A 26340-nucleotide genomic window follows, 5' to 3' on the forward strand; every position below is an offset into this window, starting at 1 on the left:
TTTTGGCTTACATGTCGTCATGAGGAGATGATAGCAGATTATACTTAATGTTGCCATCCAGGACATAAAGCCTGATCACTATTTGGAGAAAGATATCACCAAGAAAAACTCACTATGTTACAGGGAAAATTCTTGCCTGCATAAGTAGGGCTAGTTTTCTCTTTCGACAATTTCAGAAGCCCTGTGATTTTGCAGAAATTAATACAGTTGGACCCCATTCTAATGAAAGTCTCCAGGCATTTGTGCAGTGGAAATATAGAAATAATAGGAACTCAGTACCTCATCTTGGTATTAAGGAGACTTGCTCATTTACTGGCACTGTTTCCTATCAAATGAGAAGTAAGGAAAAAGATCATGAACATGAGCCGTAGATTCCCATTGCAATTTTTGCAACAGTATAAGGATACTATTAACATCACTACATTTTGACTGTGTCCATCTGTGTTTTGGCTTCAGTTTCAAATGGAGATTGTATTTTGCCTTGCTTTCTCTTCTAAATTGGTCTTCAGGGTTGATGCGTTGCACAGTTTCTGGCTTCTGTCTACAAGAGCTGCACTTCAGTGGTTGTTAGCGAGCCTCCTACAAAGTTTACAAATAACACTCAGGAAGAAGGGATTATACAAATATATTATAAAATCATTGTAATTTTTATGATAGACTTGATAGCAAGAAGTACTGACTACCTACACCTCTTCTTAAAAGGGAGTTGCAACAGATTACCAGTATGCCTCAATACAAAGTTTCATAATAATAGCATATTCTAAGTGCAAGAGAAATGTGATGAAAGTGCAAAAGAGTTACTCAACCATACCACTGCAAATCCTTCCAAACCCCTGATGTCCTGTAGTTTTTATATGGGAAGATCTAATGATGCACAATGTTTGTTATTATGCTGCCATGGCCAACTAGTGAGGAACGTGCTTAAGAGAAAGTTGAATAAAGACAGCACAGTTACACTAACCTTGGCATCATCCCTCCGTTGGACAGAGAAACAAGAGCCCTTTGCCGAGTATGTTGGTGGATGAAGAGCTGTGCTCTTGAAGGAGAGGAGGTGTCACATTCTTTGCGCTATATTTCTTTTTAATGCCCACACATTCACAGTGATGCCCAAACTTTGAAGGTACTCCATCTGCTGGAGGTACTGCCAGAGACAGGTGGCCCATCCTGTGCCAAACACCCATTTCCACTGCCTCCCTTTGCTACATTCACACTACCGCAAAGGAACTGCTACATGGCTTCTCTCATAGGTTTTCATGTTCCTATCTTATCAGCCAGCTTGTGTGTTGGGGCAACCTTTGAACCACATGGTTATTAAGACTATCAGTATTAAGGCTTTTCCTGACTGGAAACTCATTACTTAACATGCAAACAACATTGTAGGATTGGGAGTGTGCAACCGACTGCCTGACCAAGGCGATCACAGGGACCATGACATGACGAGCCTCTCAGCCATGGTGAGTCTCTCAGAGAGGCTTGAGAGGACAGGAAACTCAAATAATAATGAAAACTTCAGTTACCTCCAAGGTAAGTTAGATAAAATACCATGTCTAGACATGGTGCTAGGAATGAAGGTTTGGATTTCAAAAATAACTTCTCCACTAAATAGGTAGGTCAGCACAAGATGAAGAACAACTATTGATATTGTCCTGGATGACAGGAACAGTCAAAATGTAACTATGAAAAAGCCTTACTATAACAACTGTATTCAATAACCTTGCAGAAATGACAAAAGGAGGAAAATACTGTACCTAAAAAAAGAAAAAGATGGAGAGCACTTAAAAGAAGACTAAAGGGCAGAGTGTAGGCAAAATGCAGACTATTTAAAGACACGATACTTGCAGCTTGGTGTAACTGTAAACCACCTGTCAGTAGCAGCTTTTGAAAGATCCAAAAGGCCAAAATGAATGAACAGCAAGATACAGGAGATTTTAGAATTAAGGCATCCCTTGTGGCAATGAAGGCTGACAGCTTCCTGGGTTGTATTAGGAAAAGCACTGCCAGCAAGTTGAGGGAGGTGACCCTTCTCTTCCACTCAGGTAGAGGCCACGCTGGAGTGTTAGGTCCAGTTCATCAGAATGATACCGACTTAATGAAGCCAGTTCAGTGAAGGGCCAAGAGAGGTTGTGGAGTGTCCATCATTGGAGATATTCAAAAGCTGTCTGGACATGGTCCTGGGCAACCTGCTCTAGCTGACCCAGCTTGAACAGGGGGGTCATCCTAGATGACCTCCAAAGGTCCCTTTCAATGTTATTGATTCTGTGATTCTTCAGAAAGTTGGAGCCTCATTTCCACTGCCTGGAGAAGCTCAGGGTGAATCTTCTCAATGTGTATCAATACCTGATGGGAGCGAGTAGAGAAGATGGAGCCAGGCTCTTCTCAGCAGTGTCTGGTGACAGGACAAGTGGCAATGGGCACAAATTAAAATGCAAGAAATTCTGTTCTTCCAAGGTCACCCGTTCTGTGATTCTGTTTAAAAAATATCCTAAAAGTACATTTGTAATGAAGAGCTCTGACTTGGCTGTTACTACTCCAGAATGAGTCACAGGGCAGGCTTTCAAACAGATAAACACTGGTTAAAACGTAGGAATAAAAGGGCAGGAACAAATAGGCAATGGAAAGAAGTAGAAAAAATTATAATACAAAGGTCTATGGAAATATCAGCTCAGTGCTAACTATTGACCAGTAAAACAAATAGACTGTTAGAAAATATTAGAAAACACTCATAGAATAAAATGTAAAGTATCCCATTCTCAGCCCTAGGGGCACTCATTTTTTGTGTACTTTGTCTAGTTCTAGTCTTCTTATCTGAAAACGGATACAGCAGGAAGGCAACTATACAGCAAAGTGAAAATAGGATAATTAAAATTTTAATTGCTTCCACATGAGGAACGATTAAGTAGATCAGGATTCCTCCAGCTGAAACAAACAAAACTATGGGAGGATATGATAGAGATTTACAAAATCATGTGTGGCATAGACTAAGCAAATAGAGAGTTGCTGACTGTCTCGGCTAATCTGAGAATGGAAATAAAATGAAAGTAGAAGGTGGAAAGTATAAAACTACAAGAAGGATGTATATGTAGTTAAGGTGTGCAAGTCTGTCAGAGGAGGCCCTAGATGGTGTAAGTTATTTTAGGTTCAAAATACGTGGATGAGAAATTATCTTCTATGAAGAGAAATACTGCTGTTATTAAAGAGAAATAAAGCTATTATATATGAAGACACCATCACTATGGGCTCAAAAAGCCCTGGATCACAAACTGCTGCACAAGTATCATTACATGCTTGTCCTGTTTGTATGCTGTTGCCTAGGCAAAGCTACTCACTGTCACTGGTGACAGATGGACTTTGCTCTGACCTGATAAAACTGATTGCCATAGTAGGCCTTCGAATGGGATCTGACCCATTCGAATTCACATTTCTGCGTGCATTTCTTCCAATGATTGTTACAGATTTCATACAGATTGTTGTTTGGCTTGCTTAGCAATCCTTGCCTTGATATTGTGTCTCCGTCCTTTGCCCACCAGATCCTTTGATTCATCAGGATTGCTTCACACAGTGTTGTGCAAAGGGTGAGATACTGATGGCAGTGGTTACTTAGTCCACTCTGTCCCATTCTAACAGCTAATCCTGTAGGCACGTGTGACCTAATGCTAGACGAGCTGTTATCCCTTCAGAGGGGACTATGGATAAGATGGTCTCATGAAAAAAGAACAATTCACAACACCCACTATTCAGTAAGTACATGAAGTGCACGTGAAGTGCAACTGTGGGAAAACTAACATCCAAACATTGCTGTTCTTACTGCGCCCTTTGAAAACTGTTGTCTCGCCCTTTTCATTGTTGATGTGCAGTAGATGATAGATGTACTTCAAATACCAAAGCTGTTTTCTTATTATTTAAAATGTAATTAATGTTTTTTAATGAATCTAACAATCCTAAACAGGAATCTACTTCTGTATCATTACTGTTTACATATTTCAATGGTTGCTTTAGAGACATTTAAAAAAAGAGTATTTAAGTCATCCAGTCTTAAAAGCTGTCCTTGGTTTAAGGGTTCACAACACGATGCAGAAAGATAAGCTGTCATTTTTAAGACTACTGCTTGCATTAGCTGGGATTAAATGATTAATCAATTTATCTGAATGAAATTCAATGTAAGTAGGAGGTGGCTAGCCTTTTTCACCATTTTCCAGCAGAGAAGTAAGATGTGGTGTCTCCTGAGTGTTACACCTCGTACCTAACAAAATAACATTTCAAAGCATGCAACTAAGCTTTTCGTATTATCTTCAGCAAGCAAATTATTCTAGCACAAAATCAGGACTCTACTCATGATCATTATGCAAGACTCAGTTAATGATCTTCAAAATACATGTTGGTTTTCTCTGAAAAATACTGGTATATCACTCTCATATACAACCATAGCTTTTTGAGTGGCTGAAACACTGTTTTTCTTGTTGTTCTTCCCCAGATAGCTGACTGCCATCTGTTACAACCCCAACGCTGTGTGTAATCCACTTTTTAAAGCTGTGTTGACTATAAGCAGTGTATTTTAATGGCCCAGAGCTAACATGCTTATAGTCTTAAATCCCCCTTAGTGTTCACAGAAACCAAGCAGGCACTGAGAGGGTCAACAGATGGGAGTGACCAGCTCTGGCTGCTGTTGGACGGCGGGAGAGAAACATTGTTATGTAGTTGCTTCATAAAAATAGGCTGGATTCTTCAGAAAAGAAGCAGCCAGCCACAGCAGGATCATTTACATTGCAGTGTGGTCTCCGGAGAAATCCTGCCAGGAGTTCTGGGACTACTGCAGCACTTTCACTCCTTACTATTATTTGCTGAATGTGAAATCATATGGATGTGCTGACTGTGTTTAAGGATGTCACACAGAAAAGGAACCTCCCTGAATCTGACGCACATGCTGATAGTCACAAACTTTGCAAATTACTGCATGAAGATCTCCAGTGTTCTTCTAGGAAGACTAATTATCAGGGAGGGTTAACCAAGCTGTTACAGCTTGACCCTCGCATATTTGCATTTGGGATCAAATGGGATAGTAAATGATAAAAAGAAAAAAATCCCTCCAGACTTATTAAAGAAAGGGATTGGGTTAGTTGTCATGAGTAACTGAGGGCTCCTGATGAGTAGTGAAAAGCACGCAAGAAAACAGGCAGATACCCACCAATTATAGCTGGCTAGATGTCTCTCCCAACTCAGAGATGGCTTCACTGAAGAAACCCTACAAAAGCTTGATAGGAAAATAAGTACATATTTTGTCCTGATTATTGTACATCTTTCAGTGAATAAATAATACACTTAGTTTGAATGAGCTAGGTCTGAGCTACTTTATTTATCCACTACCACTGGCTCTTGTAATAGGGATGTAAAATTCCAGTGTTAAAACAGATACACAGACAGTGAACAGGTTGACTGCAGCAGCCAGATCCAATCTCAGAGTGAGAGGACTACCTAGTTCCACCTGAAGGAGGACAACATGGAGAAACATCTATTCTCAAAGGGCATGCTTTGGAAGATCTGAAGCACCACATCCATAGGTATGAGCTTTGGGACTGTTCATTTAGGGCAGGTTTTGCCTCCTTCCTTGTGTCTGCTCATCATTAAGGTCAAGGATCTGATGCCATCCTGGCCAATCCTTCATTCTGAGTAAGGTATGGAATTATAATTGAATCAGGACTAATTTCCATATTGAATAGTTTGATTCTATGGCTACAATGGGAAAAATCAAATCGCAGAATGCAAACACTCTCTGACTTCAAGGGATTTCGTATCCTTAGTAGAATACTTTGCTATTTAGGTCCACCTTCCAAATTCAAATTCTCATCCTGTTCCACACTAAGACCCCACAGCTCCTATACACTTCAACAAAAACTACAGAGTATAGACATACTGCTTTCTTGTATGACTGCAACGCACAACCCAAACCATGAAAACTAAGTCACACCTTCAAGAAATCTCAGATTATTACTAATAAACAGGCACAGTCCTGGTATAAACACAGCTAGCCATTTGTACATGTTTAATTATAGAATATGCCTCCATAATTTAATAGGATAATTATTGTTATTGTACTCATCCTGGGAGTTAGTTTTCTGAGGTAAAAGAGGCAGGAGAACAGATCCTGAAAGTGGAAGGAGCAGGGCACCTGAGATGCTTACCACACAAGCACAAAAGAATGGTTATTGTGTTGACCCTGTAACTCAGTTGAAGGCAACTGCCCAGCTAGAAGCCCTGTGCCCTCTGCAGCCAGCATTCTGACAAAAAACAGCAGTCTCCTAGGTACACCTGCCTCGTGCAAGCTGCTGACGTTGCTCAATCTCTTTCATTTGGTGTGACTACAGAAGAGCCTAAGGCCATTTACGTGTGCTATGGAGTCAGTCTTTGGAGATGAACACAGGCTGCCTAGCAGGCCCAAGGACTATAGCAGAGACCAAGCACAATTTCAGACCCACGTCAGACATGCGCTTGATTAAAAGAGTTGCACTTGCTTACACACGGTCTGAGGTAGGTTTCAAGCCACCATAGCAGGTTAGCTGAATTGGTTATAAAGAGGCTTTCTCACTGGAATCAGTTTTAAAAGAACATTTAGGCCTTTTAATGGAGGATGAAGGATTCTGAAAAGTATAGAGCTTCAGGTATCGACGGGCTTACACCGCTGGACATAGCAGGGGTTGCCATCAACGGAGTCCATTTTTTTGCTGGTGGGCTCCTGACTAGCTGTTCTTCGCCTCGAGAGGTGGCTGCTTGCTCTGCTTCACCACAGGGAGCTCGCTGGCCACCACTGCGCGGCTCAAGCTTTCACCTTCCCCTCTGTAATTTTATCCCGTTTCTTTTTTCCACCGACCCTGATTCCTGACGTCAACAGAAACTGAAAACCCAAGGGCAGCCCCCTCACCCCCCATCCCCACAGAGGACACCGGGCAGACCGTACGTCACCCCTCAACCCCGGCCCCTCACAGCTCCGCGCCCTTCCGCGCACGCGCCCCCGGACAGCGCCCCAGTGCGCACGCGCGCGCTGCCAGCACGGGCGGGCCCTTCCCCACCCGCTGTAAACAAGCACCGGCCGGCTCGGCTGCTCCCCTCTGCGCATGCGCCACCCGCAAGGGCGGGGGTGTTTGTCTGCCGCTCCCCCGCCACTGGCACACCTGAGGCGTCCGAGGCGCATGCGCAGGGCAGGCGGCGACGGGGCGAGTGACGGGGGCGGCGGGGCGCGCAGGCGCAGGCCGTGCCGCCGCAGCCTGCGCAGGGAGGATCGGTCGGTCGGGGCCGGGCCGGGCGCGCTGCCGGGATGGACGAGGACGTGCTGACTACCCTGAAGATCCTCATCATTGGCGAGAGCGGCGTCGGCAAGTCCAGGTGAGGGGACGCCCGCCTCCCCCAGCCTCTCCTACCACGACGCGGGGCACCGATCGGGCCCGGCCTAGTCCCCCGCGGCGCGGCGTTGGACAACCCTAGCTCTGCCTCAGCGGCCGCCCGGCCTGGGCGCGGCCTGCCCTGAGGAGGGCTAGGCCCAGCGGAGAGGGGCTGCCTCGCCCCTTCTCGGCCAGCCCTCCCGCAGGCGGGGGGCTGCCCCTGCTCGGGGCTGCCTGCCCCTGCTCGGGGCTGCCTGCCTCTGCCGCAGCCCTCCCCCAGCTGCCGGCCCTCCCCCAGCTGCCGGCTCCGCGGCGGGGAGGGAAGAGCTGCTGTCTGCCTGACGCAGTTGGAAACTGAGACGAAGCAGAGCTCTGCCGGCCTGGCCAGGGGGATCTGGGCCTCCCCGTGTCCTGCGCAGCCTTGTGTCGTGTCAGGAGAGGTGCGCTTGTACATTTCCATAGCACTTCGGGGTTAAACTGGTCCGTAACATGTACATGTAGAGTCCCAAGTGACCCAGCACTGGGTGTAGGGGGGAGACAGGGTCATCCAAGGCAGGTAGTGAAGTAGGGTACCACTGATTCTTCTGCTGACTAATTATACTGTTTCCCAAGTACTTTGAGGTTGATTTCCTCCCCTCCCCCCCTCATCCCCTGCCCTTTTCATGGCTTTTGTCTAAGCTACCTTTTTTGTCTTTTAGTAATTTTTTTTCTTTAGTTTTTTTTTTGTTAATGACATAGATCTTGATAAAGGAAATGGGATATAAATGCAGGAGAGCATCTGGGAAAGTACCACACTGGTCATGTTAGATGGTTTTATGGCAGTAATCTGAGTCTTCTGCAATGACCCTAAAGAACAAACAAGTTGCCAATTAGGAAAAAAAACCCGCCTTATTTGTTAAAAACCTGTCCATCACTCCTTTGAGTTAGCTGAATTGATGATCGAGTACAGTAGGCCTCTGACAGACATGATCTGAGCAAATTTTTTTTAGTTGAGGTCATCTCTTTTATATGTGGCTATATGGAAGAATTTTTCCTGAGACAGACAGTACACACAGTGTTTTTGTATACCTACTTATGTGCTTATTTCTTCACATCAGAAAAGTTGTTAAAAGAGACTTTATGTAAAGGAAATAAAATTGTTATGGAATGATAACACTACAGCTGTTCAGGTACAGGAACTTAATATTGAACTGTTCCTGAATTTGTGTCACTTATCTATTCCTTGACTAGGAAAGGTCAGATGTTAAACTTCCTAGCATGGCATAGTAAGTGGTTGGAGATCTGACTTCTGAACCAAATGCTGCCTTAAACCTTGTCCCTGTGAGTGTGCTGTACTTTCTAGAAGAGGATATCTGCATATGAAAGGTGGGGAAAGTAGAGGTTGGCTGGCCTTAGCACTCAAGACTTGTAAACTGACGCTTTTACTCTAGTGGCAGTATGAGGGTTCCATATTTTGTCTGTTTTGGGTGAAACTGGTTTTGGTTGTAACTAAAAATAGCTGCTTTTAAAAAGCATCCTGATAGAACTGTCTGAAGGTACCAGTAAAAACCTGTGTGCTATCAGTTTGTTTTTTTTAATGTTAATTATTCTTACTAAGATGAGAATGGCAAATGGTAAATAAAGCTACCATTTGGTTTTGGGGTTCTGGAGTAAGGAAAAAAAGGTTGGTCTGTGGTTACCTTCGGAGTTGTCACCCAGCCTTACTAAAGTAAAGGAATTTCAGTAGTTGCTTTTTGTCAATGCAGGACTGTGCCCAAATGCTAAAAAGGACTTGGCTGCTAAATTCATATGCAAAAAGAGAAGGGAGGTTTAAAAAATGGGAGAGGGAAAAAAAAAAAGACCAAAAAATAAATAGGGCTTTGTTTTGTTTCCCTAGTCTGGAAATGAATAGAAGCTGTCAGTCATAGCAAACAGCTGTTTGCCACATGGTAATATACACTTGCCACAGATGCATAGGACTGAGGATTTTAAAAACTGTGTGCTGAAAGTCTTTGTCTCTTGCCAAAATATTTACATTTGGCGCAACTACTGTGGCATTATGGGCACTTCTTTGAGGGACCCTACTACTGTAGTGTGATGTGCTGGTAATTATTAGTTGTAGCTGTTCTGCTATTGGTAGCAAATGTATCCATGAGGATGGCGGAAATGTGTGTGTGAAAGTCCTTATATACAAAAAGATACAATATCATAAAACAATGGTGAGCTAATTCTACTCTTAAACTTCTGTGTCTTTGTTTCTGATGGGTGTAGTCCTTACTGTTCTGCTGTGTGCCCAGTTCAAGGAGTTATTTCTGGGATGAAAAGCTGACTTGGAATTTTCTTCTCAAGCTTACAGAAATACTGTGTGAGGCAATATGAAACCAAAAATACCTTACTTTTGTACTGAATTCTGGGAGAACAAAAATAGAATAAGATAGAAGTAAAGCACTTTTAGAAGCAGACCATGTGACTGTTCAGGCAACTGATTTGACAACTTGTCTGGTACTTTGTTTTCAAATAGACCTGCTTGATAGTAGATGCAGAGAAGAAGCCTGGGCTTTTCTAGCAGAGCATGTCTGCTGTATTATTTTCATGTTCCCTTCTTTGTTTTTTGTAGGAGAGAAATTCTGGAAGAATAAGATGTGTTTTTATTTAGCTATGTGATCTTACTGTTACTTTCAGAGTGGTAATTTATAGGCTTCCGGCAAGCTACAGATATGCTGCAATAATAGTAACTCTTATTTTTCTTCCCTCCCTATCAGCCTTCTGCTGCGGTTCACAGATGATACATTTGACCCGGAACTTGCAGCAACGATTGGTAAGTATGTGCTGATGCTACCTTAGAAAAATTCATACCAACTTCAGTACAAAATTGTAGTTTGTTCAGACTTGCCTAACCAGTGGTGAAGTTCAGACATGTCTGCTTCTCTGTAAGGAAAGAATGATGTGGACAGTTTTAGCATGCAGCACTCATTGGTGTAGAGCATTGACTGTACTGGCCTACAGTTGTCCCGTTTATGTAAAATTTTATCCTTGGCTACGTAAATAGCTATAAATGTCACCCTTCACCATGAAGATGGAAGTCATAGGTATAGGCAGTGAAAAGCTCTAGTGGAACAACCTGCAGTTCACTGTTTGCCAGCATTTCAGGCGAAAATGGAAATGTAAGTGCTACTGTTAATGTCTTCTACTGATTTACCTGTGCAAGATAGTTATCAAGTTGTTTGAATAGCAATTTTGCTGTCCAGAACTTGTGTTCTATGTAGTATGATACTTGGTGGCTACCTTAAGAAGACTTAAGACCCTCTTTGGTAGGGGATGTTAGCTCTTGCAACTCCTGACAATACTAGAGTACTGGGCTCTGTGTGGCTTCTGCTTTTCCTCTATAGGGAACATATTACAATGTGGCTTTTTCTCTCCTACTTAGTAATCAGTTCCTTGGCAGCTAGACTCCTGAGAAAAATAGGAGAGAGCCAAGAATCTAGAGCTACTGGGGAAAAAAGCAGTGATGTGCCATTGCTATGTTGGTATGATAACCTACCAACAGTGAAGTTCGTGCTGGAGGAGAGTGACCCAGAATGCAGGATATACAATGTAGATGGTTGTCAAAGAAAGCAAAATGAAACATCTAAGAATGTGATGCAGCTCTGTGCCAAATTAATAACTGAAGTAATGGAAAATAGCAAAGACTTTTCCACACAATGCATTTCAATTGCATTTTTTACTTTCTCTGTAGGAAGAGTTCTGGCTAAGGACTTGTATCAGATTTTTTTTTGAGTTCAGCTGTTGGTAAACAAAGCCAGCTCTGTCTGATTGGTTAAGTCAATAAATTGATCTGTTTTTCATGAATGTTAATAAGATTCAGGAGTACTGTTTCAGTTAAAGCACTGAGCAGCCGAGGGGAGGAACACGGCCTATTTTTGTTCATTTCATTGCTTGTAAAAAATGAAGTTGTGCAAGTAGCCCTACATCAGTTAGTGAGGAAGGATAGGGTGGAAGGAAACAGGAATGGAACAGACCAGGTGGTGAAGATGGCAATCTTGTATTCTAATCTAAATAGTTTTGGCAGTGTATATAGTTCAAATCATGTTACTTTCTTGGTATGTCAACCATGTGGGCCAGGAAGTCAGTGCAGAATAGCTACTTTAGCTTTCATGGTGTTTTGGATATCAATAGACTAGTTTGGTCTCAGTGTGGGCATCTTTATTGGTTTTCTTTGTTTGTTTATTTTTTTCTTAACTTTTTTTTCATTCTGCTGTTCATACATAATACTCTGTACCAATGTCAAAAACAAAGGAATTATTTCCTGAAGTAATTCTTCCTCTTTGGGATTTGTCAAAATGCACAACAGCATGTGTTGTAGCTAATTGTTGGCTGTTAAATAGGAACAAGTCAAAGTTTACTACTGGTAGATCCTACCATGCCAGTATTAGGATCTACTGGCAGGTCCTACCCTGCTCTGTTTCTGACGTGGAAAAGGAGGAAGAGTGCTCAATGTGAGCATTACTTCAAATACAGTTTGAGTTCTGAAACAAATACACTAATCTGGAATGAATGTGATCATTTGGCAGGAAAAGGAGGTTTCTAGAGGCTGAGCAAATGCTGGCCTAGATCACTCTAGCTGTTAGGCCCCTCTAGCTGATGTTTGTAGTAGTGTTGTGCAGTAGAGCTACTGTAACCCCAGCTGTGAAAGTCCTATAGCATGGTGTGTGGAGCACTTGTGTGGGATAGCAGATTCTTTTCCTTCCCTGCCCCCCGCCCCCATAACCAGAAGGGGAATCAAATCTGGGTTGTTCTTATTTGTTTTGTTGTTTCTTTTTTTTTTTAAACTACTAGGCTGTGGCATTGCCATTTTTCTGGTGAATGTATTGCTAAGAAGCAGCATGTCAGCTTTAAATTCAGGGCAGGATTTGTTGTTCATATAGATAAAGTACTTGGGAGTGAGTTCTTATCCTGCTGCATGAAGACGGATCCTAGATGCCAAATTCAGGTACTCACAAGATGGTGAAATGCCAAAACACTTCGTGAATCTTGACCTGGATTTCTTTTTGTGCTGATTAAACACTATTTTGTTTTGAGTTTGGGGACGAAAGAGGTTTTTAAATAATTTTAAGTCTTTCCTGTTGGGACTGCAGAGTATGGTGCTTTTCCAAAATGAATGGATTGACTGCAAATAATGTCATCTTTCAATGTCTTCTACTTACTGATTGCTGAACCTGTTAAAATGACTATGTTTTTTTTAATTTGGATTAGAGAGTGAAGAGATAACATGCTATATGTTTAAAAAAAAACAAAACAACAAAACAGACAACTGCACACAAAACCACAACACTGGGGAAAGCCTTGGCTGCAGCGCAACTGGTCCCTTGCAATGACCTGTTGAGATGTACCTTATCTTCATAGCTTGTACAAACCTAATGGGTACAATTCAAATGAAACCCTAAACTGTTGTTTTGCGTGGGCTTTTTTTCTTCAGAATTTTGTAAAAATCCTGTGGTATTCTCAGAAGTATAAGCTGCCTTGGGCAAATATTTTTACTTCAATTAGCTTCAGTTGGATTAGCCGTATTTTTTATTCAGCCTAGGAGATCGCCTGTCCTCCTTGCATTTTCTTGAGGCTAACTTATTCACTGGGCTTCGTCATGTGGATCTTATCAGACTGATACATACCCCAGTATTTTCTGTTGTCCTTAGTGCTCATGCCTGTCTTTACTTGCTTACTCGTTGTATGAGAGGTTCTAGATAAGTGTTCAGTGCAATCCCTGTTTTGTGAGTGATGTATTGCACAGATCTGATGTGTCTTAACTTTAATTAGCCTTTCTTGTACTTGAAGTCCTCCACCTCTGAGCTATCCAACTTGTCAGTTACCTACAACACAAATAATACGCTGTAGCTGGTTTTACACTTCCTGTAAATACGGCATGACATAATGGCCTAAATGTGAGAGTGGCATGAAGGTGACAGAGCTGTTCCTTGCAGACTGAAGTCCATAGTACGTTAGTGTGTAGTGCTGAGCCCATTTGGCTGAGGCGGTAGGTGTCAACACACAGGAGTACAGTCTAGTAGTGCTGTCTTGTTTCTGGCTGCCTTCGAAGGCCGGGGAAAGCACTCAGCTTTCTGTTGTCAAGGGTAGAAACATCACTCTTGCAAGCTCAGAACTGACACCTGTCACACAAACGTGTCCATATTTCACTGAAGTATTTAGGGAACATAAGTACCCTGTTTGTTCAATTTAACAAGATTTTCTTGAGCCCTGCATTTTTGCTACTTGTCCTCTTTTATGGCAGATTGATAATAAAAAAAAAATAGTTATTTAGAAGATTTCTTTTTGTTAACTAGCTTTTGTATGTGTTGAACTCCTTGGTTTAGTAGAATTATATTTGCCATGTCTTGCTCACTTTAAAGGATATATTTTGGCGTGCTGTTAGTTCATTTTCATAATTCTCCTCAATCATCAGTCAGACACATGGCATTTGTTCGCTATTTTAGTTTCTTAATTTACTTGCATTGCTCATGCAGAATTTAAAGCATCATCTTTTATTTTTAAGCCAGCAGCAAGGCTAACATAAACATGTATATTCACTTTCCATTAAATAAAAATTGCAGAACTGTGCAGGCACAAGACACTGAATTTGTTTACTGAATGGGAGAAGGATACTGTGGCTTCAAAGTATGCCTAATATGTTTGTCCTAAGGAAAAAAGGTTTTCCGTCTTGAAACTACTATGATGTACTTTTGACTTGTTAAGTATCTGATAGGCTTGTAATATCTGCAGTTACAGGTTTTGATGTCAGACTGATGGATAAAAGAATGCACTGTGAGCTGTGGGACATTCTGGCTGAGCAATGGTGATTTTTACAGTTTAGGGAAAGAAGTATGCAATTACAGTGGAAGAAGAAATTCTGTTCGTCTAAAAGTTACTGCTGAGTGCTGAAAAATTGGCTGGACAGGATGTTCTTTAGGATCAATTTGAGTCAAATTGCTAGCCAGCATAGCAGTCTCCTATGAATGAGGGGTTCTAAGAACTGGTGTTTAAAACAAAGTTAATAGTGACCGTTCTTTTCTGTGAACATAACTCCAGAATAATGTACCATCCTTGCGCATAGCATGGAGCATTATATTACTGCTAAGTTAGGGACTAAGAGTCTTAGTCTCTGAAAAAAACAGAGTTCTGTTCAGTTACTACAAATGTTAATGTACTTCGGCAAAATTTTGCTTGAAATAGAGAGTATGGGCTTCTTCTAGTGCAGAATGTGGTCTGAAAATCACTTGACACTTCAGGGAACACTAGCAAGCTGGGAAACAGTGGAATAAAAATTGTGTGGGGTGTGTGGGTTGTCCTCCCCTCCCCCCCCCAATAAAGCTCTTTTGAACCTCAGTTGCAGTGAAGTCGTAAATCCGCTTGCAACGTGCAGTTTCATAAGCATCCTGTATACCCTCTGGAACTTTGTAAATTGAACATATTTTGGCAGCTGTTTGCCCTTGTTTGTAATCTGCATGGCCTTTGGAACGTAAGTACAGCACACTTATCATGAGGCCCAACTTAAACATTTTGTGTTAAAACAGTAAAAACAGAAATTCTTATTCTCGTAGCAAGTACGATGGCTACCGTTTTAAGTCGAAGTGCAAAATGTTTGCTGTTGAGAGTTGTTCCTATAAAGGTATCAACTTTTCACACTACTGCTTCATTTCAGGGCTGGTGGAGTGAGAGTCACTTCAAAATAATTTAAACATACTGCCGGTTACTTGCTATTGGTAACCTAAGGATTAAATGACAGCAAAATGGATCGTAACTGTACCCAGCCTCTCAAACTGATGTGTGTTGCTATGTCCTTTAAATTTGCACAGTCATTGACATCTTGTTCTTCTTGGCTTGAGTTTTGTGCAGCTTGTCCTTGGGGAAGTGATAGGCTGCTAGTTCCTGTGTATTTAAAAAAACAGGGGAGTGGGGATGGTCAGATGTTGAGGTAGATGACTTGTTAGCAACAGCAGAACTGTTACCATGTTGTCTGTTTTTTGTTTGTTTTTTTTTTTCTTGGTAACTGAGCGTGGAATTGGTGAGTCCCTGATGTTGCTGGAATCCCTGTAAGAGAGATACTGTGTGTTCAAATAATCAGAAGCTTATTTGATGTTATTTGTGTGTTAGAGGAATTACTGTCATCTAACATTATTTCTCACAGGATAGCAATCATGTCGTAGATGAGTCTGTCAATGTTGATTTACCTCTGCATGATTACCTTGATGGGACTTGATCAGATTGTTTGAGATAAGGAATGCAGCTTTTTTCTTTATTTTGAAGGTGTGTTGTTCCTCAAGACCACGGACATACTTGAGGAGAACACATGTATGAGTAATGAATAGAAAGTTAATCCATTTGAATTATAATTTTGAATATTTGTCCTGGAATATGTGCTTTAATACAGGAAATGTAGTATTTGCTATACTTACATAAAATATTTTTAGTCAATGGCTTAAAAGGCCCTTAGGCTTTTGCAAAAGCCTTTCAGCAACAAAACCTTGCATTTTGAGCAAGGTTTGTAAATAGCTAATGAAGCTTATTCTTCTTGCTCCTCAGAACTTGTTTTCTGAGTTTGATTTTCTTTTTTCTTTTCTCTTTGCTTTCTCTTTCAAAAATAGCTGTAGTATGTTTGAAGAATTAAGATATTTTTCCTCCTCTAGGTGTGGACTTCAAGGTGAAAACTATTTCAGTTGATGGAAACAAAGCTAAACTGGCAATATGGGTAAGTCTGTCTTAAGTTCTTAATGTATTGCTTTGCTTTAGGAATAGTGATGGCTTGTCTAATGTACAGTTTGTATAGAATCCTTTTCTATTTAATATGGAGGTGATTTGGAGGAGTGGGAGGTTAATACTGAAATATTTAGAAGGTGGAATGTACTGTGGGGCAACTGGCTAATGGGGCAATTCTGTTGTCTCTGAGCTGCTTCTGCAGCACTGATTCCAGGTCTGGTTTGGATAGGAATAAAGGAGGAATAAAATGGTACTAAATCAGTCAGACCTCAAAACTGTGAGTGTGGCCAGTCCTAGATTTTTTTTTAAATGAGTAATTCATTGTTTAGCTTCGAAAGAGTAGTTAGCCCTCGCTAATCTGAGACTTCCCTCTATACATTGTTCTTGTCTGTATTTGATGGGTTTCAAAAGGGTGCACTTAACCTAAATGTTTTAGGCAAAATTTAGTAGTGTATTAATAGGTTAAGAATTATTGTTGCATGCTCAATTTATGCTCAAATGTTACCTCTCAAAACAATTTTTAGCCTAAAAACTTCGTAGCCTCATACAAAAGCTTCTATAGGCTCGAGGTCAGTGTTATTTGTAGCAGATGCAGCTGAAAGAGGGAGAGGCAGTGTTTGTAATCTTAGCCTTCAACAGTGAGTGAAGTGTTCAACATCTACTGTAGTTAAAAGTAGAACTTCTAAATTCATGGCAAATGAAGAACGAAAAAGTACTTCCAAGCTTTTTTAAAATGTTCTCCATTCTGCAAACCAGCCTCCACACTTACGTGACTTGAAGCACCTTTTGAATATTCAGACTCAGTGGTGACTTCCTGTAGCAAGCAAGAGTAAAACCTTGTTTCTCATATAAGCAAGATACCAGACCTCTACTTCCTTGGGAAGTAGTAGTGGAATGTGAAATATATATTGCAATACTTCTGTTGTTTTGAGGGCGTTTCATATCTCGACTAACAAACAGGACTTATGTCTTAGTGTGACTATAGTGATCAGAGAATCATAGAATGGTTTGGGTTGGAAGGGACCTTAAAGATCATCTAGTTCCAAACCCGCTGCCATGGGAAGGGACACCTTTCCACCAGACCAGGTTGGTCAAGGCCCCATCCAGCCTGGCCTTGAACACTGCCAGGGAGGGAGCATCCACAACTGCTCTGGGCAACCTGTTCCGGTGTCTCACCACCCTCACAGTAAAGAATTTCTTCCTAATCTCTAATTTAAATCTAGCGTCTTTCAGTTTAAAACCGTTACCCCTCGTCCTATCACTACATGCCCTTGTAAAAAGTACTAAAGTTAATAAGTTTGACAAGGAAAATAACTGCAACAACTTGACAGACAAATAGACATATAGGTGGAAAAACAGACTGATAGCAGAATGATGAGTGATCATGGTATGGAAAATATTACATAGGACTAACTTAGGGTGTATCTTCTTTCATATTGGTGACTGTAAAGAAATAGTTCTGAGGTAAACTGGAAAAGAAAAGCTTGTAAAGGTGTATCATGACGAAACCAGTTCGAGATGTGTGGGATTGACTGAGTGACTTGTAGAATGTTGGAAGTCCAGTTCAATTATTCAGGCTCTTTGGCAGGGAACCGTTTTGAATCCACAGTGTTTCATGAGTTGCTTCTAACCTGGGGTAACTTGAATGAAGTTATTTAAATCTTTTATACATAAAGTCTGCAATGAGTGTGTACTATAACTTAATCTTTTATCAGCGAACAGCGTTCTGGTATTTTTTTTTTTTTTTGCAGAGCTGTTGACACTTAAAATTTGAGGATGTAAATTCAACTTTACTTAAAACCAGACTCTGACTTATTTCTGCTTCTGCTCTGTCATAGCGTGCTCAATGCACTGAATCAGATTTAATTGGACCAAGGTGATTGAAGTGAGGGAACTAGTTTTGTTGCCATGAGTTTTAATGCTTGTTCCAAAATTGTAGTTAGTACTGCAACTATGTGTCTTTCTTGCTGGTTGCTGCTGTACTAGCTGCAGAGCAAATACTTTGGCAGAAATGGGTATCTTATTGCTATATAGTCCAGTTATTTACTACACCTAACAGTTTAAAGGTGTTTTCCAGGACAGACTACATAAAATCTCAAAGTTAATTTGCAGTAAAACAGCAGGGAAGGGTATAAACTCAGTTAATCTGGTAGTTGAATATACTTTGAGTCTTATTTTGTATGTTCATTAGAAGCAGAATGCCTGAGAGCTGAACTAGATTCTGCTCAAGTTCTGAATAACGGAGCTTTCTGAATGGCTTTTTAGGATACCGCAGGCCAGGAGCGGTTCAGAACATTAACACCCAGTTACTATAGAGGTGCACAAGGTGTTATCCTAGGTAAGTATAGCTTTGCATGCTATCTTGAATAAATTTGTGGTTTCCTTGTACATTGGAGTTACATGGACTCATATAACCCTTTTATAATATCTAATTGATATTAAAAATCATTGTATCTGTGTTGAACAACTCATACATTAAAGGATCTTGAATTTGATGTCTGACCTTCTTCTCATGTAGTCAATCTTACTGGTCTGAGAACCACTGATTTGTGCATCAGATTAAAATACTGCTATTTGAAGGGATAACTTGGAGCTGTCCCTGTGCTGCCAGGAATTTACCATTTATTTATTACTTTTGGTTTTTGCCTGTGCTTACTAAGCCCAGAGTGAAAAAAAAAAATTTTTTTTTTTCTCTTCTCCTCAGTGTATTCTTTCTGCATCAGTATGTATACAACTTTCTCTTTCTTCTCCCTATTCCTTTTTTTTAATGAAATTAATATAAGCACTGGAGTCTGGCTGGGATTTTTCACTATTTGTATCTCCATGCTGATGGGATGTTACACAGTCAGAATCGCTTAGAAAAGACTAGCTGGGAGCATAAAAAGCATCAATCTGTGTGGGAGAAACCCAGGCCAAAACCCATAATTGTAACTTCACAGTGAAGTTTCTTTAGTTTTTCTTTTGTATATGGAAACCTGTTGACTAGGCACTGAGCTCTGAAGTTCTGCTTCTCCAGTGCTAGAAGTGAGAAGCTAACTAAAGTGACGGCAGGGAAATAAGTTTAATTTTTTTTGAAGTTGCATCTGACTTGAGAGAGTCTTGGTAAGTCATTGTGTCCAGTTAAATTGTTTTAACATGGAATAACCTCTGTCATGAGACTTCCTGGTAGGTTTTGTTTTGTATGTGCTGTTTCCCAAGTCAGAGTTGCGTTATCTTCCTGGTACAGGAAGATGCTGTCAAGGCATGTCTTGTCAAGTTACTTAGTTGCTGGCACTGAACTGGCCACTTACTGTTGAAAGCTGTAAAAGTAAGCAAACACTGTTTGGGAGCTAGAAAGTTCCACTGTTGAGATTTTCCCTCTCATTTTATTTAATAACCTTCTCTTGACTATTTCTTTGTTAAATGAGTTCCTAAAAATAAAGTCGTTCATGTAAGCCAAGCTATAGATTTGATTGAAACCAACTGTTTATGCCTGTCTGCACATGGGATGTGAGAGTGAAGGAAAAAATACTTCCATAGGTTGAAGTGGTAGCTATTAGGTAGTCACTGGGTAGTGGATTTTAGGTTTAACAAGGTCTACTTTTTCTCTGCCCTTTCTGCTCCTAGCATGGCTTATTAATTATATCCCACACAAATGCTAAATAGTTTGAAACACTAAAATGCTGAAAATTGAGTGGTTCACTGATATTTGTGAGGATTTGATGATCGATTTACTTTTTTTATCTGAATCAGTAGCATAGCGGCAGTGTTATACAAGTCTTAATTATCACTAATTAACTCAGTGCAGAAGGTCATGCCATCCTATTTATATATCTTTTGTGTAGTGATGTTAGTAAGTATCCTACATCAGGGGTCTGCAGGTGCAGAATTCTTTGGAGCATGATAGTCTCCAGGCTGTAAACTAGGATGTCTCAACGTAAATTAGTCTGAGAAGAGTAGATGATTGAATCTTAGAGTTGCTCTGCATTATCTGCTTGAGGATAGGAAGGCTCTGCAGAGGGATCTGGACAGGCTGGATCGATGGGCCAAGGCTAGCTGTATGAGGTTCAACAAGGCCAAGCTGCTTGGTGGAAAAGGACCTGGGGGTGTTGGGTCAACAGCCGGCTGAATATGAGCCAGCAGTGTGCCCAGGAGGCCAAGCAGGCCAACAGCATCCTGGTTTGTATCAGGAATAGTGTGGCCAGCAGGACTAGGGAAGTGATAATCCCCCTGTACTCAGTACTGGTGAGGCTGCACCTCAAATACTGTGTTCAGTTTTGGGCCCCTCACTACAAGAAAGACATTGAGGTGCTGGAGAGAGTCCAAAGAACAGCAGTGAAGCTGTTGAAGGGTCTAGAGCACAAGTCTGATGAGGAGCAGCTGAAGGAACTGGGGTTGTTTAGTCTTGAGAAAAGGAGGCTCAGGGGAGAACTTACTGCTCTCTACAACTACCTGAAAGGAGGTTGTAGTGAGGTATAGGTGTCAGTCTGTTCTCCCAAGTAACAACTGATAGGATGGCCTCAAGTTGCACCAAGGAAGGTTTAGATTGGATATCAGGAAAAATTTCTTTGCTGAAAGGGTTATCAAGCAGGAAAAATTTCTTCACTGAAAGGGTTATCAAGATTGGAACAGGCTGCCCAGGGAAGTGGTTGAGTCACCATCCCTGGAGGTATTTAAAAGATCAGTAGATGTGGTGCTCAGGGACATGGTTTTAGTGGTGGACTTGGCAATGCTAGGTTAACGGTTGGACTGGATGATCTTAAAGGTCCTTTCCAACCAAAATGATTCTATGATTAGTATCATCAGTGATTTGAGCTGTTGGATATTCAACTTTTTTTTTTTTCCAATTATTGTCTTGCTGTAGTAAGTAGATTGGAATCCTTGGGACTCCTTCAGTTTTCTAATTCAAAATCCATAATTTTTGCTCTTTTGTAATGTAAACTGTATTTCTTGGAAAAATATTGTGGAAATAATATTGCTAATATCTTTCAGTTTATGATGTCACGAGAAGAGATACTTTTGTCAAGCTGGATAACTGGTTAAATGAATTGGAAACATACTGCACCAGGAATGACATAGTGAAAATGCTAGTTGGAAACAAGATTGATAAGGTAAACTGAATTCAACTGCAGTAAGTAATTTGTTGTGTATTTTGTTAATAATGCATATTAATGCTATGTCTTATTGTAGGAAAACCGAGAAGTTGACAGAAATGAAGGTCTCAAATTTGCAAGAAAACATTCCATGTTGTTCATAGGTATGTTGTAGATATTTGCAGAGATCTTACTTGATTTTTGTTACATGATGAGAAGTCCTGCTTCTGTAGGACTGATAGTCTTGATATGTACAGTCCAGTTAATGATATTTCTCAACTGGAGTAGGTACAAAGATAATAGATATTCCTATCTTTTTTTAAAATTGTCCCTAAATACGTCCAGATATTTATTGTACCTGTGGATGAGTATACTGAAATGCATAAAGATTAAGGGTGGAATACAGGCTGTACTGTAGTCTGACCAAACTTGTTTTAGGTTTAGAGTTTTGTCTGATTTCTTTTCCCAGCCTACTTCTAAATTAATAACAGAAGCAAAAGGAAAGAGGGAAAACTGGTACTAGTGGCCAGCTTTCAGTATAGCAAGAGAGCTAGTGGTTGACAGAAATCTGTATTAGAACTGGGATGTAAAAATATGTAGGAATAGAATTAACTTATAAATGGTGGGTGGGATTGAATAATGACATAATCGTGACTGGAGCAAATATCTTGGTCTCATCTTGCTGCAAAATGAGATGGGTCTTGTAGGCAAAGCCTTGTAATGATAAATTAAAGTGGGTGGTGAAGTGATTCTTTATGCATAAAGTTTATTACATGATTTATTTAAGGATCAGCATGGATTTATAGGATGACTCCAGTAGCAAAGCAGTTCACTGACATTTCCTGTATTTAGACTTATGTTCCCATCTCTGACTAATGACATAGTTTTGTCTAGTACCTTGCTGTGTTGCTTTTTGGATACAGTGTCAGATGTGGAAATAGAAGTTCAAAGTTAAGGCACAAGCTGTTAAGTGCATGGAAGATGGAAAGAAATGTGAAAATTAAGCTATAACTAAATATATATATCTGCATTTTGCATATGCTAAGTCTCTGCATTGCTGTGTAGAAGAACAGGGCAAGCCCTAGTGGGACTTAACAGTTTCAGATGGTATCTGTTGCTATCATAGTATACCCTGTGAGCAAATTTCTTTGACTTAGCCAAAGTAAGGCTCCTGAGTGAAATTACTTAGAATTCTGCTAACTGCAGAAGAAATGAGATCCCTTATTGCTTTTTATCAGATGAGTTGTATCATGGAGGCTGACCCAGAAGCCTACAGTATGGATCCTTGCTTTTTATGGTATGGCGGTACTGCAGTTCTGACTAATGTACAGAACTGAAATACAGAACAGCAACCAGGTTTATCAGACATCTTGTTCGTAGAACCCTCCTTTCTTCTTACTGAAGTGCTTTCCACAGAAAAATAAAGCTAAGCTGTAGCTATCTCCATATATTCTAGTGACATTCAACTTGGAAGCTCTTCTATTAAGAGTCTTTTGAAGTGCTGCCTTATGTGGTGACAGAAATCTGCATACCTGCTAATTCTGTAATAACTGCTACGTTATTATAGAACATATTGTAGAAGGTGTAAGTCTCGGTTGTAGGTTGAGACTTAACTGAAAGAGAAATAATAAACAAATTACTGGAAGCTATGCTAACACTTGACTTTGTGCATCCCTTCTCCAGAGGCAAGTGCAAAAACATGTGATGGTGTACAGTGTGCCTTTGAAGAACTTGTTGAAAAAATCATTCAGACTCCTGGACTGTGGGAGAGTGAGAGCCAAAACAGAGGTGTAAAGTTATCAAACAAGGAAGAAGGATATGGAGGAGGAGGAGCATGTGGTGGATATTGTTCTATGTTATAAACTTTGGGAAGCTTATTCTTTACGTATTTAAACAGATAGTGACATCTTTCTGTACATAAGTTCATTAAATGCTTTTTTTAGGGACCTTGCAGTTTGCACATACTTGTTTTGTATCATGGCAGTGAACACTTGTAGGAAAAATGTTCTGCAGCTTTCCCAGTTTGAAAATATTATGGTAAGCATGCCCAATTTGCAGTCTTCAGGTTTTTTTAAGTAGCATAAATAATGTGCAAGAACAAATGCACTAAAAATTTTATGACTCTATACATTCATTATGTAACTATTCTAAACAAATCCATCTAATAGAAACACATTACTGCATTGTCTGCTCTCTGTCTTATTTTTAAATACTCTTGAAATTATAGAACTATAGAGTGTGCACAGATCTTGAAAACAGTGTGAGTTATAAATGTTACATTTCATTTCTTCTAGTAAAAGCTTTTTTATGGTATTAAAACCAGCAAGATTATAGTTTTTAGACAAATCTGCTAAATTTTTGTCTTTCAGCAGAGCTGTCTAAAATACAAATTGGCACAGGCCATAGTTGGTATCAGCACCTTCTTGAAGAGATGCTCTGAAAGCTTCCTTTGCAAAGTTGGAGGACACCCTTTTTTCTTTTTCATCATCACTTCAGTTGATGATTTAACTGGAGTTTTAATCCTGTGATATTTATATACTAAATTTGTGGTACTGTTGCACTCTAGGTTTTTATGATGCAGTCTGCTCTAGACTTGCTGTAGAAAGTCTTCATTTTTGGCAAGAGGTCTGAATGACATCTTTGTTCTTTCATTGTGAATCAGTTTGCCCCACTTCAGTATGAATGCCTGATTTTCCTAAATGTTTGTAATATAACTGTATCTCAAACTGTAGCTCACTGTGGATGTGAAGATCGCTATCACATGTCTGCTTTGTGCAGCTACTTGTTCAGAAATAAAACTTCATATCACAGACACTAAATGGGAAGCTATAGGGCTTCTTGATCTCTGTATGGAAAAGTACTATTGCAATGAGTATTCACTTGAATTTACTGTATCAAAGCCAATGGTTTGTTTCAGAAGACTTGTATAGACTAATAAATTTTTTTTTTCCACAGTATTCAACTTTTCTAACCTCCTGTTGTAGAGTTGTATATTTTGTAGCACATACAATTTAAACAAGGTCACTTCTTACAGACAAATTATTTCTAATTTCTGAAGGACAAGACAAGGATGCTGTGTTTTTGTGGTGTTTTTTTTTTAATAATCACTACAGTGCAATTGGTAACTGAACTATTGTGCAGTTTCTTGTAAATATAGTGATGACAGTACCTTTTATTACTGCAAGGTTTTGTGTAAATGTCAGCATACATGATCTGTATTTTGCAGCAGGTCTTGGCTGCTTCTGTTAAAATACACCGTATTCTTCACATGGAAACTTTGTTTTCTATTCTGTTTTATACTTGCTAGAAAACAATACCAAAATTTGAAGACTTAACCATACTAGTTTTTACCAAATACTGTATCTATAGCGTTGTTAATGTGGGATAATTAAAATATGTAAATTAATTAATATTAATTATATATACATATTGTATTAAAATGTTAGATTTGTATTACTGTTTCATGCAGAATATGTGGGCTGAGCAAATTTGTTTGTTAGCATTGAGGTCAAAGGATTTCTGGTTTTTGTAGGCTAGCAGTAGAGGAAACTTGTAGGAGTATTAAAACTCTGAATAACAATTATTTTAGTATTATTTCAGTAATATTGGGCAAGTATCATAATGCTGGCAGATTCCTGTAATTTATTTCCATACCTATTTTCCCCCTAGTCTGAGTGCATCCCTGTGCTGAGAAGAGACTTACATTTCAGTTTCTCACAAAAGGTCCTTTTATCACAGGACTTGGATTCATCTTTCTTTCTGCCTTTGCCAGATTTGACAGCTCTTGTCAAAGGGAGGAACTGTAGGGTACTCTGAATAGTGCATATTGTTCTACAGAAGAATTAAGTCATTTGCTCCCTCTTTCCCGGCAAAATTTTTCTGGGGAGAGAGGAGTATTCTGAAACAGCGTATTTAGTGAGACTGAGAGCAGTTAGCTTTTTTTTTTTGTTTGTTTTTAATAAAGCAGATGTTTTCTAATTGACTTGCAACTAGCTCTTCTATCTTCTTCATCTTTTAAGCATGTTTGGTTATGTCCCCGAGGAATGGCTTTTCCTAGAGTCTCACCGCCTTTTGTCATTGCTATGTCAAGAAGCTATGTACTAGAGGGATGGCTTCCTGTGCTTCCAGTATTTGTTAAAGCAAATTTAGCATCAGTTACTCTTACTCTACTACATATATGTTTTTTTTAATCTTTCCTCTTCTCTCTTCTTTTTTTTTGCGGGGGGGGCGGAAGCTGCCATCTTTGAAATAAGGCTGTTCCCATACTTTCAAAGTTGTTTTTCCTCTTTGCTGGTCAGAATTGTATCACCATTATCTCCAACTGTGCTTTCACTGTTGAGGCTGTCATGCAAGCATATCTGAAACTATTGCAAGCTGTATTGTAACCTCCACTTAATACTGATTTAAGCCTATGTCTTTGTGGAATATTGAGTATTGCAGTCAGAGAAGTATGGACAAGAGATCCTTCAGCCTACCTCAGTAGGTATCTGAGGGATAATGGAGATAGCTATTGTTCACTCTTCATCGAGTAATGAGAATGTGTCTGTTTCCATGGCAGATAGTTTTGTAAGACAATACTAAGCCAGAATGAGATCACTGAGAAATCTTACATGATCATGAAAGTTAAAACAAGTTGTTTCCAGTTCGTTTACTCTGTAGTCAAAATTATTGACTAGTCAATGTTATTGCTAGTCAATATTAAAAATATTAAAAATATTGACTAGCAGTTAGGTACTTGTGGCTGGCAGAGGTTTTCTGAAGTCTTTAACACTAGCCTGGAAGAATATGGTACAGCAGTTGCATCTTCTTGAACTTGAGAATATTACAAAGTGTTGCTACAGTTTTCTCTTGGATTTCTTCTTCCACTGTTTTAAAAAGGGAGGTGAGACCGGCTTCTGGTGGAGATTTCAAGATGCTTTTTTTTTTATTGCTAGTGGGGCTTTTATCCAAACTACAGCATCACTTTTCCTGTTCTCCTACTGCAATAATGAGATCAACAGCTGACTCGAAGTAAGCCTTAACAAAATGAAAACCTGAGTTCGGTAAGTCCCCAAACAGTATCAATGACTGTCTCATCAACCTTGGCAGAACTTCAGGAAACAGTGTTGTTCTTGCTGCCATCACATACCGCAGTGGCAACTGCTCTGTATGCTTCACTTTGTTAAGTTTCC

At 40.0% G+C, this 26340-nt stretch overlaps 1 protein-coding gene across 1 annotated transcript; it reads left to right on the forward strand.

The window, feature by feature from the left end:
- The first annotated feature begins 7145 nt into the window (after positions 1 to 7145).
- On the forward strand, positions 7146 to 24631 carry RAB18 (RAB18, member RAS oncogene family). Its single transcript, XM_068405420.1, has 7 exons — positions 7146 to 7374; positions 10112 to 10167; positions 16028 to 16089; positions 18363 to 18435; positions 21069 to 21187; positions 21267 to 21333; positions 22853 to 24631. Exons 1-7 carry the CDS (start codon positions 7307 to 7309, stop codon positions 23029 to 23031), a joined length of 624 nt encoding a protein of 207 aa, XP_068261521.1. The 5' UTR covers positions 7146 to 7306; the 3' UTR covers positions 23032 to 24631.
- Positions 24632 to 26340: the final 1709 nt, after the last annotated feature.

Source organism: Nyctibius grandis, chromosome 7, assembly GCF_013368605.1.
Source record: "Nyctibius grandis isolate bNycGra1 chromosome 7, bNycGra1.pri, whole genome shotgun sequence".
Lineage (NCBI taxonomy): Eukaryota > Metazoa > Chordata > Aves > Nyctibiiformes > Nyctibiidae > Nyctibius > Nyctibius grandis.

Bases quoted from the DNA above. Each gene is read 5' to 3' on its own strand.
- RAB18 (XM_068405420.1), top strand. From the start codon at position 7,307: ATGGACGAGGACGTGCTGACTACCCTGAAGATCCTCATCATTGGCGAG. The intron at 16,090-18,362 runs GTAAGTCTGTCT...ATGGCTTTTTAG, and splicing joins AAGCTAAACTGGCAATATGG to GATACCGCAGGCCAGGAGCG. The intron at 21,334-22,852 runs GTATGTTGTAGA...TCCCTTCTCCAG, and splicing joins ACATTCCATGTTGTTCATAG to AGGCAAGTGCAAAAACATGT.